Source organism: Oenanthe melanoleuca, chromosome 6, assembly GCF_029582105.1.
Source record: "Oenanthe melanoleuca isolate GR-GAL-2019-014 chromosome 6, OMel1.0, whole genome shotgun sequence".
NCBI classification, from domain to species: Eukaryota; Metazoa; Chordata; class Aves; order Passeriformes; family Muscicapidae; genus Oenanthe; species Oenanthe melanoleuca.
The window spans coordinates 3,256,775-3,275,291 of record NC_079340.1 but is presented as its reverse complement, the minus strand read 5'-3'; the positions used below and the strand labels follow the sequence as shown (position 1 = coordinate 3,275,291).

At 43.1% G+C, this 18,517-nt stretch overlaps 1 protein-coding gene across 2 annotated transcripts in view; it reads right to left on the bottom strand.

The window, feature by feature from the left end:
- Window positions 1–3,402: 3,402 nt before the first annotated feature.
- The window catches only part of MCU (mitochondrial calcium uniporter), a 74,042-nt gene continuing 58,927 nt past the window's right edge, over window positions 3,403–18,517 (bottom strand). The window contains exons 2-8 of one of the 2 annotated variants that reach the window (XM_056495611.1): window positions 15,331–15,400; window positions 11,359–11,529; window positions 10,776–10,880; window positions 8,722–8,882; window positions 8,053–8,256; window positions 6,466–6,582; window positions 3,403–5,373 (exon numbers count right to left, since the gene is read on the bottom strand). In XM_056495611.1, coding sequence (XP_056351586.1) covers window positions 5,296–5,373; window positions 6,466–6,582; window positions 8,053–8,256; window positions 8,722–8,882; window positions 10,776–10,880; window positions 11,359–11,529; window positions 15,331–15,400 — 906 coding nt within the window. In that variant the 3' untranslated portion in view covers window positions 3,403–5,295. The remainder of the gene's footprint in view (window positions 5,374–6,465; window positions 6,583–8,052; window positions 8,257–8,721; window positions 8,883–10,775; window positions 10,881–11,358; window positions 11,530–15,330; window positions 15,401–18,517) is intronic. The other variant, XM_056495609.1, reaches the window with a different exon arrangement.

Here is an 18,517-nt window from a genome sequence, read left to right as displayed (position 1 = left end):
TGTAGCTGCTGTTTGAACCTGTTATAACAAGGTTTTGACAGGTACATATATAAGTGACTGACAGATGACAACTAACACAGAGAAACAAACTGCAGCATCACAAATTGGAGCCTCAAAGGTGTCACCTACAGGCCCTATCAAATTCTCAAGAATGGATTAAAGCAGGAGATGCCCCAGCATTCCCATAGAGGACACTATCCCAAATCACCATAACTAGTTGAAGAAAGTGGTCTCAAGCTGCAGAAGACAGTCTGCTACCTCTAAACATTTCTGGGAAGAAGCACCAGAGGCACTTTTCTATCAACACCTTCTCTTTGAAAGTTAATTTGGGTGATATTCATACTCCAACTCCCCCACAATCTCAGGGAGCAGCAACAGTCCTGAGAGGATAAATGGAGGGAAAAAACCCAGACAAAAATCCTCCCTGCAAGCAGATGCTCTGGGAGAGACACAATTCCAATAGGGCATTTTGTAGGACCTGCACTCTCCAGAAAATATGTTGTTCCTGACCTCCACATTTGCACCCCAAAGACTGATGCACCCACCACCCCAAAAAGAATCAGGCTCAAGTTAGAATCTCTTAAAAGAAGCAACCAGTACTGTTTAAAAGATATGAAGAAGGAAGGCAAAATGAAAATAAAGGGCAGGAATTTTATTTTGGTGCCCAAGGGGGATTTTCTAAACCTGTTACAAAGCCTGTGCATATCTGTTCTTAACACAAGAAAAATGCTCATTTTGCAGGTGGCAACCACCATTCTTGTCCCTCCCAGAGATCTCTGCAGGGCTTTACCATCCTCACACAAAGAACTCAAATTCTTCAAAGCATTGGGCTGGGCTGGAAAGCCTTGTATAGCTTGTAATGAACTCCTGAATAAAAATGCTTTGGCATTTGCTGAGGTGATCTTGGCTTTGTCAGAGCCACCTCTCAGGACACAGCAGTGCCTGGGAGGTGTGTGAAGCACAGCTCTGGGTGCAGGAACCTGCAAGCTGCTTGGAAGGAGCAGGAGGAAGAGCTGATCAGCACTTCCTGCCAGAGAGAGGGAGGAAAACCTGGCACACAGGTCAGGCTCCCTTGTCTGGGATTGATTGGAGGATGCACGTTCACAATAAGCCCTGACAGGCAGCTGAGATGGATTGCACTCAAGTCAAGGACTTTGAGATAGGCCTTGTTGCTGTAAACAACTTTTTCCAGGACTCAGAGCCAGTAGGAAAGGCTGGGATCAGGGAGGGAGCACAAGCTGAGTGAAGTGTGGGCAAAATCAACACAAGTACAACACTGAGAACCCATTAAAATCAGGCAAGTACATCACTCCTAGTTAAGAGCAGCAGTTATTTCCTTTGCTTAGTGGAGCACTGTGATGCAGAACTTTGTGTTTTGAGAGTATTTTCCCAGAGGTCCTACAAACCCAGCATATTTTCCATACTGCTCCATTTTCAGATGGAGGAATTAAGAGCACAGACAGCACACCAACAACTGCAAAACTAGTCAGGGGCAGAAAGAGAAGTAGGACTCATCTTTTAAGAGTCCTAAGAGCAGCTTCTCCCCTGCTTCAGGGCTCAGGTACACTGCAAGTCTAATTTTCACTACTTGATTTTATTTTTCACCCATTTAATGTCAGTAAAGAAAATAAGCCTGATGGGGTTTTTAAAAGGAATAATTAGCATCTCTTGGGATAGGAGAGGAATAGTTAAGATATAAAAATCTCCTTCCTCTGTGAAAATGAAGCCATACAATGGGCACAGAGGAAAGAAGCTTGCTTTTATAACTCCACACACATAAAAAAACCCAGGAGATATCAAAGAAATTGCTCCACTGGCTCAAAGACAGGCCAGCTTGGCCAGCTTCACATGGCTGGCTCAGTGCCATGGTCTGACAGCCAAAAACGGCTTCAGGGCATCATGGAAACCCTCTTAAAGCCAACATGGAAGCATAAGAACTTGCAGCAAGGTGATCATCATTGCTGCCTACCAGGCAGGAAGGGTTACATGGGAAAAAAAAAATAGTTTCTTCTTTGTTCCCCAGGAAAGAGGAGCCATGAACACCTTCCCTGGAGAGGCCTGCAAGGTAGAGCCTCATGGGTGTGAAAAAGGGAACTTATATGCAGTTCTCCAGGAAACTTTGAACCAGCCATACATTTATTTGAAAGCTCCCTCACAGAAGAGGTTAATCAAAAGAATGACAGAATTGGTAGGAAAAGCAGCACCTGAGCACTGCAATGCACCCTGCTGCTTCTCCCTCACCAGGGCTGAGGAATGCAGTGGTACATTAAAATTCAGGCAGCACTGCCTGCTCTGCATGTGCTGCCAGGGGGACAGGACCCTGTCAGCTGCCTGGCTCCCAAAGGGGAAATAGCTGCTGCAAGAGAATGTGTTGATGTTGAGATACAACAGTGTGGATCTGGAGAGCAAACAAACCCTGCCCTTCCCTTCAGTGTGAGCATTCCAAGGCACTGAGACTGGAGTGGGAGGCTTGTGGGTTTCAGTGCACAAGGGCAGACACTTTCCTGACCCACACTGTCTCTAGAACACATTAAAGCATGTGCAGGAACTGTTTTGTAATAGCATCTTCTTGCTTTCAAAACAGAGAGAGTGGTGCTAAGATGTCACAAAGCCTCCTGCTCTCCTGGATGTCAAAATGGATGGATTCTTATTTCTTATGAAACTGAGCCAAACAATCTACCTGAGGGTGGCAGCAGCTCACCTGGGGACTGCAGCAGACTAAGGAGGCTTATCAGCAGTGATTAAAGGGGGGTGATAACAAAAGCTTCCAGCCCTTCCCCTCCAGCTTCCAAAAACGTGAGAGTTGGCTTTTTCAAAAACTACCTAATCACGTATGGAAATTTTTTAAGCAGTCCACGGGCATGATGGAAACCTGCACCAAACATCTCATCCTAATAATCACTGAAGTCAGGACAAAGCAAACTCTGCTCTCCCAAAGCTAATGAACAAATCACGTGTCACCATGACAAATCAAACCATTCCAGGGCCCAGAAAGAAAAGAACTGAAGCCTAACACTTCAGTTTTTCTCCAAAACAGCACCTGAGTGCAGTGTAGAAATACACTGACACCACAGGCACCTCTTTTGGGTTGCTGGGCAATTTGTATTCTTATCCTATTACTATGCTGGCCAAACAAAGGAAGACCTTTGCTAGACCAAGTATCTCTAGCTCTACCTCACCACCTCCTGAGATCCCTGTTAGGCAGCCAGGCCTGGCAGCCAGATCTCCATCCAGGCTTCTTCAGGAAAGCTATTATCTGCATCACCACGGCCTCAGGGAGGTAAGGTCAGTCAAGAAGACACAACCTAAACAAAAAGAAATGGAGGAAACTCAGGAGAGAGCTGCCACACAGGGAATATTCTCTTCTCAGCTGGGGAAAATAACATTATTCAAGAGCACTAGTTCAAAAATTGAATAGTTATTTATTGTTCCAGAAGTACATTGCTCTTTTATACATATTTCATAAATGATACAGGATTTTACACATGTTCAGGTTTATTTTTTTTTTTTTGTTCTTTTTTTTTTAAAGAAGGACTTTACTCCATGCTCCCTCCCTCATCCCAAACACACACCAAGGATTCAGCTACAGGATTGTGTTCACTTTTTTTCCTTTTAAAACTCATCACACAAACAGGATAAAACAGATAAAAAATAATCACACAACGTAATTAAATGGAAAGACAGAGGAAAAGGGGAAGGGGAAAAAAAGAACCAAAACTAGAAACATGCACCCATTCGGTCCAACATGCCACTGAGTGAGAAGAGGCAGCAATCCCAGCTGTGTTTCCACATCTGCAAGGCACCTGGCATCTAGTTAATACTGAATTATTTTCTTTCCTATATTTTTAAAACATGGTTCTCCAAAAAAACCAGAAGCCTCTTTCCATGACACAGTGAGGAGTAGTAGTGAAACATCAAAAAGAAGCAGCCAGCCTTTCTGTATATAAAGCTTAGTGTCCTTCTCCCACCTTCATCCTGTCTCCACAGCATTTATCAGCAGGGTGCTACACCAGACTGACCTGCTTTGAGTGAAGAGATGTTTTATCTGCTTAGAAAGCAGCCAGCCTTGGTTAAGAGAGAGGGCAATGGGTTGACCTTCCTTCCTTTATTTCTTTTTAGCTAAGAACAAGAGATGTCATTAGCCACTCCTAAGAAATTCTGACCTGTGGACACAAAGTTCATTTAAAGCTACTTAATCAGGGGAAAGTGCTACAGAACCAGACCAGTTCTGTGTCATGCACTGTAAGATCCCCAGGCTCTCAAAAAGCCTCTGGGCAAGGGAAATGCTTTGAGGATATGTGAAACCTTCTATCCCATTACACAAGCAGTCAAGTATCAAGTTTCATTATTCCATGCTCCAAAACTCTTCATTTAAAAGCAGGAGTCATGATTCCAGCAACAGTTTTGTAATCCTTTAAGCCTTCATAATTTCATAGTCCAGGTGGCTCTCAGATTTGGGGTAGGAAGAGGGGAAGCTCCCTCTCTTAAGACTGAATATAAAAATCCGCTCATGCAATGCTGCCATGGATTTCTAGGAGGAGCTCAAGGGCATTGGGACGCAAAGTTTATCGAGTTATTACGGAATAATCCAAAATATCGATTATCAAATGTCCAGAAGAAAACTCATTCCTTCTCTCACTTGGCTACAACCAATCTGTGCTACAAATAAGCAAAGGAGGAAGTCAGTGGAGCACAGGGGGTGGGCTGGGAAGGGGAAGCTCACGGTTTTCCAGTAGAAAGCAGTCTTGTAGTAACTTTATAAAAGAGACCAGGTCTGACCAGAAGTGTGCGTGTTAATGGCGGTGGAGTGCAAGTTCTGATCACCAGCCAGAGCTCCAGGTGGCTTGGATTCTCTGTTCATTTTTTTTTTCTCCTTTTGTTTTTTTTCAAGACAGAAAGAGAGATTGGAATCAGGTAAAGGAAAATTTAAAAAGCTAAGCAGGCTGCTGGTGTCTTATTGAGAGGCAGACCCTGCAAAGCTGGAAGAAGACACCCCTAACACCCCAGCATTACATTCTTTTCATGAGCCCCCCCAGTCCTGTCTTTGTACACAATCGCCGTTCTGACAGATTTTAAAACGTGACTATTTGCCAAGCCCTTTTCAGAACTAACATTCCACAATGTCCCATCTTCTGATTTAAAGAGATTTTCCCCCTTTACAGTCCTTTGTCTTGATTAAAGGTAAAAACCCTCCACCCCCCACACCACGTCCCAGCTTCCACCTGCAATGCTTTAATTAAAAAAGGCAAGAGCTATGAACAGGTGTTTTGCCGGGGTTCAGAGCTTCTTTGCTGATCAGTCCTTTTCAGAAATTTGCTGGATGGGCAGATGAACTTGCAGTGGGTCTCGAAGCCTCTTAAGGTCCAACTCTGCCTAAAAGTAAAAGGCACCTTATAAAGCACAAGCTCCCAAAACAACTTCCCCCCACACCATTTTCCTTTAGAGAAGGAAAAGCTTTCCCACATTTCCTTGTTTTTTTCCCTGTCCAGCAGGAAATTGTCCAAAGAGGGAAACAAAGTTGCAGGCTTATATTTAAGAAAACAGCTCTCAGCTGTATTTCTCTGAACCTGTCTGCACACAGCCACTTAAAGGAATAGGGTAGGGGAGATTTGGATCCCTGTAAACTCACTGGATTTTTTTTTTTTTTAAAGCCAACAAAAACCCAACAAACCAACATCCCAACTAGATTATTAGCATGGTTGATTCTAGAAGAAAAGCTCCAGGAAAACATGGCAGAAACACTAGAAAGACCTGTGGGTCCTTCCTTATGCAGTTTGTTCTCTAAGGCTGGAGTAGGACTCATCTTGCCCTGGATATCTTACACTGTCATTTCCAGAGTCTGGGAATAAAGGATGATAGAAAGCAGTGAAAAATAATGTAGTAACTCTGCTTCTTCTGCTCACACCATCCTTCAGCAAAAAGGCTCTGAGAAACACAAGGAAACATCTCTATCAGAGTCCTTGCTGAACAGATCCCACAATGTGGATAATCTGTCAAGAGTGTCTGTCTCCAGAGTCTGAGAAATCTTCCCCCACTGACTTTAACAATATAGCTACATGTTCTGAACATTATTTTCCAGGACTGCACTGAAGTGCAGGAAGATCTGAACTGAAGGGATGCAAGACTTCATTCCCCACTAAATCCATCTGGTGTGTAGGAGCTGAGAAGAAAAGAAATCTTGAATTAGGCTCCTCTGAGGCATAAAGGCTCTGAAGCAACTCAAGATTTGCCAGCAGTTTCTGAAAGGCCCCTAAAGATTAATATGGGTTTTGTGTTGATTTACACTTCCAGTAGTTCTATTCCTAGGAATATCAAAGCCAATTCAATGATTGCAGTGGGGTTGTGACAAGAAAATGGGCTGAAAACTTAAAATACATTCATTCTTGCTTGAAGTGTGTCTATTAATAGTAATGAAGAGCTAGCAAGCAGTAATTTCTTTATCTTGTTTCTGGAAAAATTTGTTACCTGAGCAATTGCATCCTTGAGTTGATTGTATTTCTCTAGATCAAATCGTGTCTTTTTGGCTCCTTTATGGAAAAATAGTAAGTACTGTCTGTCTCTGGCATCTGGATAAACATATTCCTAAATAGAATAAAAGGAGAGAAAACAGGAATAAAGCTACAGCAGGGAGGCAGCAAAGGATGTCTCAGGTGTGTTTGGGAGAATGACCAGTTCCTGACAGAAAACACAAGCCTGGTCCAAGCTCACACAGTGGTGGGTGACCCCTGCCAGCAGCTAAACCCCCACCCAGTCACTCACTGCTGCAAGCTGGATGGGAGAGAGAAGACAATCCAAAGGTAGGGGGAAAAAAAAGAGAAAAATTTATCTGTTAAGTTACAGACAATTTAATAACTGAGGGAAAAAACCCACAACAACATTAAGAGTGATGCAAAAGCAATCACTCACCACCTCCTGCCAGCAGACCAATGCCCAGCCAGACTCTGAGCAATGGCTGCTTTGGAGAAACTCCCTCCCAGTTTATTACAAAATGTGCCATTATGTGGTATCAGTTTGGTTAGTTCAGGGCAGCTGTGCCAGGTGTGTTCCCTCCCCCCAGCCCATTCCCAGGGATGGGGGCAGACCAGGGAAGAACAAAAACCAGAAAAGGCTTTGATGCTGTACCAGCACTGCTCAGCAATAGCAAAAGCACTGCTGTGTTACCAAGGCTGTCTTGGTCACAAGTGCCAAACACTGCACCACACCAGCTGCTCTGAAGAACATTAACTCCATCCCAGCCAGACCCAGCAAAGTCAGACATTTGCTTCTCTACTCATTTGCTACAATCCAGCAGTGAGTTCTATCACCTTCCTCCCCTCCCCAGTATGTGAATCCTTCCACACAGAGACAACAAGAACTGACATTTCATACTGACAAGTTTGTGAGGAAAAAAGGAGGGAGAAAAGCTATAAATACTGTCCCTGAAATGATGCAGCTGACAGACCCTTGGGACACCATGCTGGGACACCTGCAGCATCTGTTCTGACAACCTTGTGACAGCAGCAGAGACACTCTGAGCCCTCCCTTCCTCATTATTTAGGCAGGATTAGGAACTCATGAGACAAACCATGCACTAGAAAACCCACAAGGAATCTGCCACAATTACAAGGATCCAGAGATGGGTTCTTCATCTGGATGGGAGATTAGATCTCTGAAAGATATTTCCACCAAGATGCCTGATCCTTGAGCTCTTTAAAAAAGGATAAGGTGGCATGTGAGGGGGTGGGCTTCCTTCAAGCTCAGAAGAACCTCATGCAGCCATACTGTCTGTACTGACCATATCTACCAGCAGATGAATCTGTTTGGCTACAGCAGTCAGCCACCAAACACAGAAAAGCATTTCTGGTAAAACAACCAGCCAGGGCCCCCATGAGAGCACCCCACAGCCACACACCACCTCCTTGGCCAGCACAAATTAAACAAGTGGCATCTGGGTTCCAACAGGATAAGGAAGGGGCAGAACAGCTTCTACCAGGCACAACTTTGCTATTTTTCTAGGGAGTAGAGCCCAGAGAAAGATTTCTAGTGAGGTGTCAGTATCAGCACAAGTCCTACCTGGCGGGTCATTACGAAATAAGCATACATTGCCATGGCACTACCATAGGTGATGAAATAGGTGACTGGTTCCATAATGTCCCAAGAATATTCCCACCAGGTCAGGCGGGCCAGAATCCCAAACTGAGTGGCCATGTAGGCCAGGCCTCCCCACAACACCAAGGTTGTCCTCTTCTCTGCTTTCCTGCTGAGCTCCATCCTTACCTGCAAGAAGGCAGAAACACACACCTTGCAGTCTCAGAAGTAATTATGTTGATGTTGTTAAGAGATAATAACAGTCCCTTATATTAATAGTAACATCAAGTGGTTTGAAACATGATTTGATTATGCATGATGCTTATACAAACAAACCTAAACTTTTTTTCCATCACTATCTTGCTGTCACCTATATTTACTCTGAGCATGCTCTGAATGTCTCAGGAAAGTATTTATTTCTCTATGTTCAAAGATGTTCTGTTGCATTAGCCCCAGTTTTCATTTACTAACAAGCTCATTTCCAACTATTTAAAGCAAGGAAACAAAATATTTCCAGAAACCAGAAGCAGACATGGTTTGGTAAACATTTGGTTCAGTGATCTTAAAACTATTTGAAGCTTGCCAGGAACCCAATTAAAACCTGGAAATGCATTTATTTGGAGGATAAATACAAGACACTGAGAAACTCCTTACTTTTTCTAGAGGTGCTAGTTGCTCCTTCAATTGCTCTAGTCTCCCTATCAGCTCCTTCTCCTTGTTCAGCTGGTGCTCCTCGATGCTCAAGGCTGTGTACAACTGCTGAACCAACGTCTTCACATCATTCAGCGTCGTGGCATTTTCATGGCTTAAGAGCTCTGGGGAAAAACAGAGGCTGCATTTTCCACCTGTGCCCACAGGGCTTCCCATGTGCCCTTGGGAAACCGCTATTAGTCTGGGTTAGGGACCCCACAAGAGCCTCAGCAGCAGCATTTTGAGTGCCAGGGCCAAGAATTGTTTCCCAAAGCTCTGTGGGTATCAGCCCTTGCTGTGCTGCCTGCAAAAGAGTAAAGTTCTCCCTCACTAGAAACCATGACTCAAAAACACCTTTATCCTTGCATTCCAACTCAAGAAGGATTCCTAGAGGATACCAGTTTGTAAAGGAGTTGTGACTACTTGTATTGTCTTACAGGCCACATGGGAAAAAAAAAGAAATTTGAAATTAAAGCAAAAGATTTTGACAATACCCAACCAAAATTAATTCTTGTGGCATCCTTGGACTTGTACCTAAAGTAATCAAAACAGGATTTTAACTACTCAAAAAGCTGTGGACAGCTTAAGTTTTAACACCAGCAGCTCAAGGGAAAAGTGATTCAGTTGCCTGTGCCAAGACACACAAAGTACAAAGTACAGAATTTGATTCTAGTTAAAGGGCTCCTGCTCTCCTACGAAGAAAAATCCATGTGTTCCTACTGAGGTGACCATCAAGAAGTACTTATTTAAAACTACAGTATTCTGGCCTTTCCATGTTCAAATACACAAGGTGATCTTGTAAAAATGCAAAAAACAATAGCTGAAAAGTTTGACAGAACTAATCTCCAATTTGCAGGCATATTCATTTTAGCACAAACTATAGAAATCTCCTTGGCAAGTGCATGCTAGGAGACAATTTCCTGTAACCTTGGTGATCCCAGAGCTCACCTATCAGCACACAGTGGGTGACAAAGTGGAGTAATTTCTTTGAGTGTGTGATACCAAATGATTTAGATATCCAGTCTTAGTGGAGAGCTTTTTGCTAAGGTGCTTTTAATGAGATGGGGAAAAAAAGAATCATCTTAGTAGAGGTCAGTGTACACCACATTTAGTGGAGAAAGATCATCACCCTCAGTACTCCACTCCCAATTCCAGAATAACAGAACAATAAAATCCTCCACATCTGTGAACCAAGAGCCAGGCAGAACAGCATTTCCCAAGATGTCCCTTTTGTTTAAATCCTCAGAGGTAACTACAGGCATGCAAGAACCTGGTGTTTTATGAAGGCTATGAAGCTGCCCAGAAGAAAGAGGGCAGATAAAAACACTGAGTTCCTGCCTCCCCCAGTAATGCTGAAGTGTCTCAAAAGCTTCTTGCAGCTTTTCATATCTTGAAAATCACGTGTCCAAAGAATAATATTGAAATTTATTTTCTTATTGACTCAAAATAGGTTGGTTTCCCTTCCCTTCCTACCTGACTCTTCATAAGACAAGCCTTCTAAGGGCACAGTTTCCTTTATTTCACTGTTTGGTAGCTAACAAGGTTTTGAGGTTTATCTGCAGTATTCAAAGTACCACAGTTAAATGGAAACAATGTTAGCTGTCAAGGGGAGCAACAATTTATTCTTCCAAAACAGACAATCTAAGTTTCAATCTAATTCCCATCTTGTATTGTATTCCTTCAGAACGAGTTAAATTGAATTACTTTTCAGTAATTAAAAAAATTTTTTTAAAAACTTAGAAATGAAAAGGAATTCTATTTCTTTGTTTATTCCTCTTGAGGGCTGGGGGGGGCACCAGCTTTGAACAGAATGAAATATCTGCTTTTCATTAGTGATTATTCTGATTGCTTGGATATCTCCAAATCAGGCTCCAAGGGCAGGATTAGAAACCACAAGGCTTCCCTTTAGAAAGAACGATTCATGCTCCTGAACAAGTTAATAAAGCATGTTTGCAATGAAGCAGGGAGCTGAATACTGAAAGGAACTGCCAGTGCTGAGCAGAAGCAGTCTGCTTTACCTCTCTTTGGTGGTCTGACATGGTAGGAGACATCATTAATGATCAGTTTGAAGTCATCCAGCAGAAGCAGGTCTATGCCTGTGGAGGAAGCCACACGTGTGCCATCTGTAAGGAAAACACAGAGGATGCACTGAGCAGGAGGAACAAGGGACTCAAACATGCTGTGGCTAAGTTGTAACACCATCCCAAACCCAGCTGTTTAGTTTCTACTCTTTCCAGAGGATGATACTTCTTGCCAGGACAAGGAAAGGTGAAAGTGACTAACTTCTCATTGCTACAGCAGGATACTGTTTCCCATGTACCACCCTTCACACCCAATTCCTTATAAATCCATCCGAACCTCTATGTAGGTTACACGGCTTGCATCTTTCCTGCTAAATAGCAAAAAACACCTCCATTAGGACTGATTTCCTTGGCAGCCCTGACTATAGAATATTCTTACTCTAGGAATAGCATTTCTAACTTCTGCTCTTTCAGGAAGGTCGAGGAACTTACAGGACAGCAAACTTTTACTTCAAAAGCAAAGGGCTGGGTGCAAACAGCTGGCAAGCAAGTAAATCAATCAGTTTGTAAACAAGAGTACCTGCTGAGTAGATTGCAACCCGATCGATTCCTCTGTCCTCTGCCCGCAGCTGTTGCAAGAACACCCCGACAGAGTCTGAGATGGGTTTCAGGGTGAACTGGCAGCGCTCGCGCCGCGACGGAAGGCTCACAGAGATCACAGGCAAGCCGTTCTGGTAAACCACCGTCACTTCTGCAAAAGAGACAGCAAAAACACAAGCTCATCACTAAAACACAACACTTCTTCTCTATTTGTTCCGTGGAGGATGAGGCAAACCTGATCATAATCTGCATGTAACAGACTAAACTTTTGGTTTTCTCAGGAGATGTGGCCAAAAAAAAAATGGAGGTAAGGCCGAGATTCTCACTCCAGTAACTCAACAGTAATTTAGAAAAGTTACTTACTCTAAACACAGTCATCTTTGTTCTAAAGGCAACATGATATCTAAAAGCCATAATGTGGCAGCACAGTATGTTTTGGTTAGGTTTGAGACTGAAGCATTTTGAACTATGGAAGACAAAACACTGCTGTTTATATCAGGATTTATAGCTCAGGAGACAAAGGCAGATTGTGTCTATTAGGAAACATCAAGGAAGGACCCACTCCAAATGTTTTTATTCTTGTTTAGTTCTGGTTTCCTCCTCCTTGTCCTGAGGCAGGACCTGACAAGAAAGCAGTCAGGAGCATGAGGTTGTAGGAGAGCAGCACTCCAAGTTTAGGCTTCAAGGTCATTTAATCTAAAATTCATGGGATCGATATGCTTTGTACTTCTCCAGACAGGCATTACTACTTAGGTGTAGATAAAACAAGATTTTCCAGCTCTTTGGTGCTGCCAAAAGCTTTTCTGAGGGCGTTCTTGGGGATTTCTGTAATCCTAAAATCCATGACCTGTAGGAGCTGTAAGCTGGTTATTATTTTACTGCCACAACCATACATAGAAAAGAGAAGCTGAAAGTTCATATTCCCTAAGTGCCCTTTACTGAAGCACAGTCATAACTGTCCTCAAGTGAGGTAGTTGCTAAGATATAACAGCACACAGAATTATTTGCTGTCATAGGTATGTTCTTATGTAAAAACATACAGGGCTTTTTATTGCTCAGAGCATTTGCTGTGTCTCAAGGATGGTGCAGTCACATCCACCCACAATTCATCTGCCTCAGTAGCCCAACCTGTTGTAGCTTTGGTCAACTCCCATCTCCTTAAACTCACTGAACTCTTGGATTGACATGTTAAGTAATTTTAAGCAGCTAACATCAAAAGCAGTCAGTCAAAAAGTCAACAGAAGTAGAAATTAAGGCAAATAATGTTATTTTAACTTGCAAAGGGATAAGGGATAAATGAGGATAAGTCCTGGGGCAACACACCTTTCCAAAAATGGGGGATCATGGATATTGAGAAAGGATGTACCAAGTGCACTTCCACAAAGTCAGAAGAATTCTCTTTTCATTCTCAACTATCACACATCTTCATGGAATGAATCAAGCATAAAAAAGTTTTCTTCCACTGGCAAGGGATTGCTGCCTTCAAGTCCTCAAAGACTAGATGGAATCAACCGGGTATGGACACCTAAAACAACTGAAGCATCCTAAGAGGCCCCAGTGTTTCAAAACCTATCAATGCCTATTCTCAAGGCTCAGACATCTGACAGGATTTTAGTAGATTTAGTGTTTTGAAGCACAGAATTCAGAAACAACAGTCGTATTTTTACTGGAAAGAAATAAAGCAAAGTGCCAATTTATTTGGATTGTCAGACAGAATTTAAAGTTCCTCAGCAGCAGCTGTTATGACACCAGCTATCAGATTTTCTTTAAATTTAAAATCCTACCTGGACCACACACTGCAGTGAAGCAGGGTTGTTTTTTTTTTGCAGAACAGAAGAGAGAACAATGTTTGACACTTTTTCCACGTATCTCAAGTGGTACCACACCACAACCAGAGCTCCAGGACTGCCAGCTCTGCAGGAACAGCCCTGCTGCTTTTTACAACTCATCAGCATTAAGAGCACAAACAAAGCCTTTCACTAGGATTTCCAGTTTAGGTGAAGTATTAAAGACGAAATTATTTCCCTTCAAACACAGGGTCAGTAAGTCTGTAAATACAGCTGCTTTGTGCTTTCCTTGCAAAAACCTTCTAAAAGGAATTTCTTAGCTTAATTCACTGGCAGGAAAAGTCCGTAAGTCCAGGTTGATCCTCCCATCACCTCCCACACAAGTAATGCTGATCAGATTTTTACTGCATTGAAGAGGGAAGAGGCAAAGAAAAGGAAATCTGAAGGACACAGTAACATAAACCTAACAGACAGCAGCAGGCAGCTCCAGTAAAAGTTATTAACAAGCCCCTGTGATATGGCTGCCTCACTCTTCTCTCCCACAGCCCTGTGTGTCTTCTGCAGCTACTTCACAAGTTACTAAGTGGACAAAGCACTTGGCACCTCACTAATTACAGAGCTAAGGTTTCAGCCAATCCTCTGCTTGTTAAATTTTAAGCCAGGATTTAAATGCATGGCAAGTAAAAGAAATTAATTTTATACAAGTGTTCTTGACTCACATTTACACTCACCTACAGCCTGGTCAGGAATGGTGCTAAATGAGACCATGGGGGATTTGAGAAGCTTTACATGCTATATTAAGCCTGAGGTATGAGCTCCATCCAAGCACCACAAAGTTTTGACTCAATCAAATGTGCATCAACAACAGGTCAGGGATCTTTTTGTTTCTTTAAAGATTTCCATTTTTGCCTAAGATCAACTTGAGCAACAAAGGAGGTCAAAATGAAATACAGTAAAAGAAAAAAGTGTGGCTAAATAAGTGAGTGCTGAACATTGGCTACTGGTAAAGGCAAAGTTATCAGAAGAAATAATGAGAGAATTATTCAAGCACAACATGAGGAGAGGTAAAATCAAATGAGGTACAGTCAGACAGCTTCTCAACCTTACAAATCCTCTACACTTCTACCTGTCTAAGCCCCCAGGTTTTCATGTAAGCTCTGCAGAGCAGTCATGTTGTCCTTGTCTTTGCACACTTGTTATCCTGGCAGCAGAAGCAGGAACCTTTCATTTATTAGCTCTCAGTCCTTATTAACAAGCCTTAACAAGGAGAGGATCCACTCAATGCTCATGTCTGTCAGCACAAGTACTGCACTCCTTGTGCACAGCATGCAGATGTGAAGCAGGCAGTGAGCTGAGAGCTGCTCCTTTCCTCTTTGGACTGTGGCACACCAAGATTTTCGAAGTTCCACCAGTGCACCCTTTTGCTTTATGCTCTGACAAAAAAGCTTCATGTTTGAGCTGTCCCAGAATTTAAATAAAGGAACAACACTGCCTTGGCTTCACAACTTACTCACTGCAGTAAATGATGCTGTTGACCATGTTGGCACATAGCTGACATGAACTGCACTTTTGTTACATAAATGGACTTAAGGGGGCAGGTAGGGTCAGGCTGAAAGGACCACAGTGGGTCTGGTGGTGTCACCTCCATCCCAGAGCACATGGCACAGGATTGTGTCCAGGCAGTTCTGGGGTGTCCTCAGTGAGGGAGACTCCACAGCCTCTCTGTTCCAGTGCACAGGAGATGCTCTTCCTCACGTTCAGGTAGAATTTCCTGCTCATCAGTTTCTGCCCTTTGCCTTGTGTCCTAGTGCTTGGCACCACTGGCTCCAGCCTCTGGCACCTCCCTGCAGGAAGGGCAGCACCCTGAAGGGTTAGGATCATGCAGACCTCACAGCAACATCAGAAAGAAGCATGGCAAAAAGACTTGGACAGCTGCACGCAATTCCATCTTTCTTTATAAAGCCCATCCAGTTTTGTAAGAACAGTTCATAGAAAAGCTGCCCATTTCCTTAATTCTTCTTGACATTGTTCTCTCTGTCGCTTCCTTAGCTCCAAACTGGACTGGTGCCCAGCCAAAAGAGCCTCAACCAGAAAAGGGGGCAGGGAATGAAATGTGAGTTAGGGAAGCCCAAGTGAGGTGGGAGCTGGAGCACGGGTGTACTCACCATCAGAGGGCACTACGGTACTGCAATACACCACTCTCACGCTCTGCCAAGGAGACAGCCGCTGATGCACCTGGAAAACACAGGGAAAAGGACAAACGATCAGGGCCTGCCGGGATCCCACCCCTCCTGTGTCCCCTCCCCAAGCGCTTCCTCCCGCCCCCGGCCACAGGAACAGCCACAACGCCGGAGCACCTGGCAGGAACAGCCTCTTCCCTTCCCATCTGTCACCCCACAGGGATTCCCCCCGCAGCCAAGTTCACCTCTACACACCTAGCCCAGAGTCCAGAACAGAACAGCTGTGCTCTGTTTGCCTTCATGTGACATGGATTTCTACAGCCACAAGAAATCCAACTGAGCTTACTATGCAGACAGAGTAGAAACCATATCAAAGCACAAGGCTTTAAAGGTTAAAAAAAAAAAAAAAAGTTTTCTTGCATTAACCAGGAGGGATGTTTACAGAGTTGCGGATTAACAGATTCATTCTCTTTGGTTGTTTTCCATGCCAACATGACTTTGTGTCCTTACAGAGGGAAATCAAACTCTGAGAGACACAGTAGTAAACATGCCTGTGAGTAGAAGAACAAATTGTTCCAGCATAAAAAGCAATAATTGTAATACTGAGCTATAAAACTAAAAAAAGCCAACAGCCCAACAGGAAGAAAGCACATGAATGGGTTTGTATGTTCTGCAGACTTAGCAACAGACTCGTTTGCCCATAAAAATCTACAATCAGACTGATTTGAAGTCTATCTTTTAGATTAGATTACACTGGTTATAAACTAATCCTTCCCCAAGACCAGAATTACAACTCTGGCACAAAACAGCCCAACTGCAAACCAGAGTAAGGCTCTCACCTGTCTCTGGTGGTTTATATTTCAGTGGCTAGTCTCACATTTTTCAACAGCTGTTGTCCAATTTGGACATTCCTACAGTCTGGGATCCTTTTTCCTAGCTGATTGCTAAAACACAGCTGCCAAACCTACATTTTTATAAAGGTATCTTACAGGGAGGACTTGTTTAAGTAAATTTCTAATGAAGTTTGCAAACAAAACTCAGGTTGCTGATTATTTCTCTGCCAAATTGTCTAAATCTCTGTGTTTCATGAGGTTGCCTTTGATAATCTACTTTTAATGGCTTTAATTGCTACTTCCCTTGACCTCTGAAGCTTGATATCCAAACCAAGGATAGTTTCCAATAATATTCCTTGAAAGCAGGACCTTTGGCTCTGATGGTCACTGCACTGACAGCTCTAGAAATTCACTGTGATAGGTGCTGTATTTATACTTCATTTCAAACAGTTTTGACAATGAAAAATTTTCAGTCATTTTCAATTTGCCTCCTCTCAAACTGCATTTTCAGCTTCCCAGGGTCAAATCAGACACAGGAAAAGAAATGGGCACCAAACAGCCATAACTCAAGTGGGAAGCTGAATGTTTCAGCAAAAGTAATGTTGTAAAAAACACTTGTGTGTAAGGAAACAAAGGGCAAATCTGCCTTTTTGCAAGTGAAATAACCAAGTCTTCTTGACTCTCTGACACCATGTGCTATTGTTGAGCAATCAGGACTATCCCTCCTGCTTGAAAAAAAACAGGTTTTAGACTCAAAATTATCTGAGTAAAACACAGCTACAGCCCCACATACTGTACAAATCTAGCTCTGTTGTCTTAGCATTACTATCATATTATTAAAAAAGTCAGAAGCTTCAAGGATCACATGCAAATTGATTTTCAGGACCAATTTTTACCTAAGTAGGGGAACTACAATCCTTCAAAAAATAGTATCAGATAAAAAAACAAGTGGGCAGAATTTACTTAGTGAGACACAAACCCTCCTCAGTCAGAGAGCACTACCCCAAACACTGTTTACAGACCTGTTTTACCTGATCCCACAGCACAGCTAGCACTGATGAGAGGTTTTTACTGCTTCACTCTCCCCCTCTACACAACATAATTCATCCATTTTTCAAACACTGCACAGCAGGACTCCTCTCTACCAGATGTGTAGGCAACTCAAAAATGCAGTCCTCAGAACATCCTAAAGCCCATTAAACCCAGCACTATCCCACTGCAAAATAACCATTTAGCTGGAAGATATTATCAGGTAGCACATGCAGACTTTACCTTAAGGCTATGAATATCTGACAGACACAAGCTCACTCCAGAAGCCTCCTGCCCTCATAAAACAAAACAGGGAAAAGGCAAAACAGGTTGAAAAACCAGGGCATGTTAGGTGACTCATCAAAAAGCTGAGGTGTCCCCAGACTTCACCCCTTGCACAATTCTTACATCCCAATATGGGCTGAACCCCTCTGTTTCCTCAGCACTCCCCTCCCCAGCAGGGTGCTGCCAGTGCATCTGACAGGAGAGATGTTGTTAAAACACTCGTGTCTGTCACTCCTGCAGCTCTGAACTGTGCTGCTGGTACAATTCCTTATCAGCAAAAACAGGCTCTACTGGCTAGGAAGGGAAAAAACAGCAACAAATGAACTCAAAACTGAGCAGAGACCAAGATGTCATGATATGTCATCTGAGGTTAGCAAGAGCTTAAGGAGTCATCCATCATTTTTATTCCTGAAGGGAGCCTATTGTTTTAAAATTGAGATGGATAGAAATGTTTGAAGCCATTATCTGATGTCTGCAGTTCAACAGCTGCCTACAGAAAGGTGTTAGAAGGCTGAAACTGGGGATCAGAGCAGTACAGGCAGAGAGAGGAACTCATTTCAAGTTTTACTGACCACATCTGCCCCTCAGACAAACAGCCAACAGCTCACCCTCCACCCAGCAACAAAGTGTGGAATAACTGCACCCAAATTTCAGTGAAGACAGACCTGTCCACCTCTCCCAAAATAAGCAATACTTGGGAGTGTGAAAAGCACCAAAGCCAGACTGCTGAAATGAGAAGCTTTAAGCACTAGGGTAACTTTCTGGGTCTCACAAGAATTCACATTCCACATCCATCAGATCCTTCATTTCCTGCCTTATCTGCAGTAAGATGCATCTTAAGAGGCTCAGGGTTATGCAGCAGCTGTGTTCTCAAAATTATTAAAGGAGCAAGAGGAAAAAAGTCCCAGTCCTCTGCCTAAAACTAAAGCTTCCCCAGCCTTGTCCAGGTCTGTATTACACAATCCAAAGGTAAAAACAACAACATCTCTATAGGTCTCCTAATGTAGCCTTCTCAATACTACCTG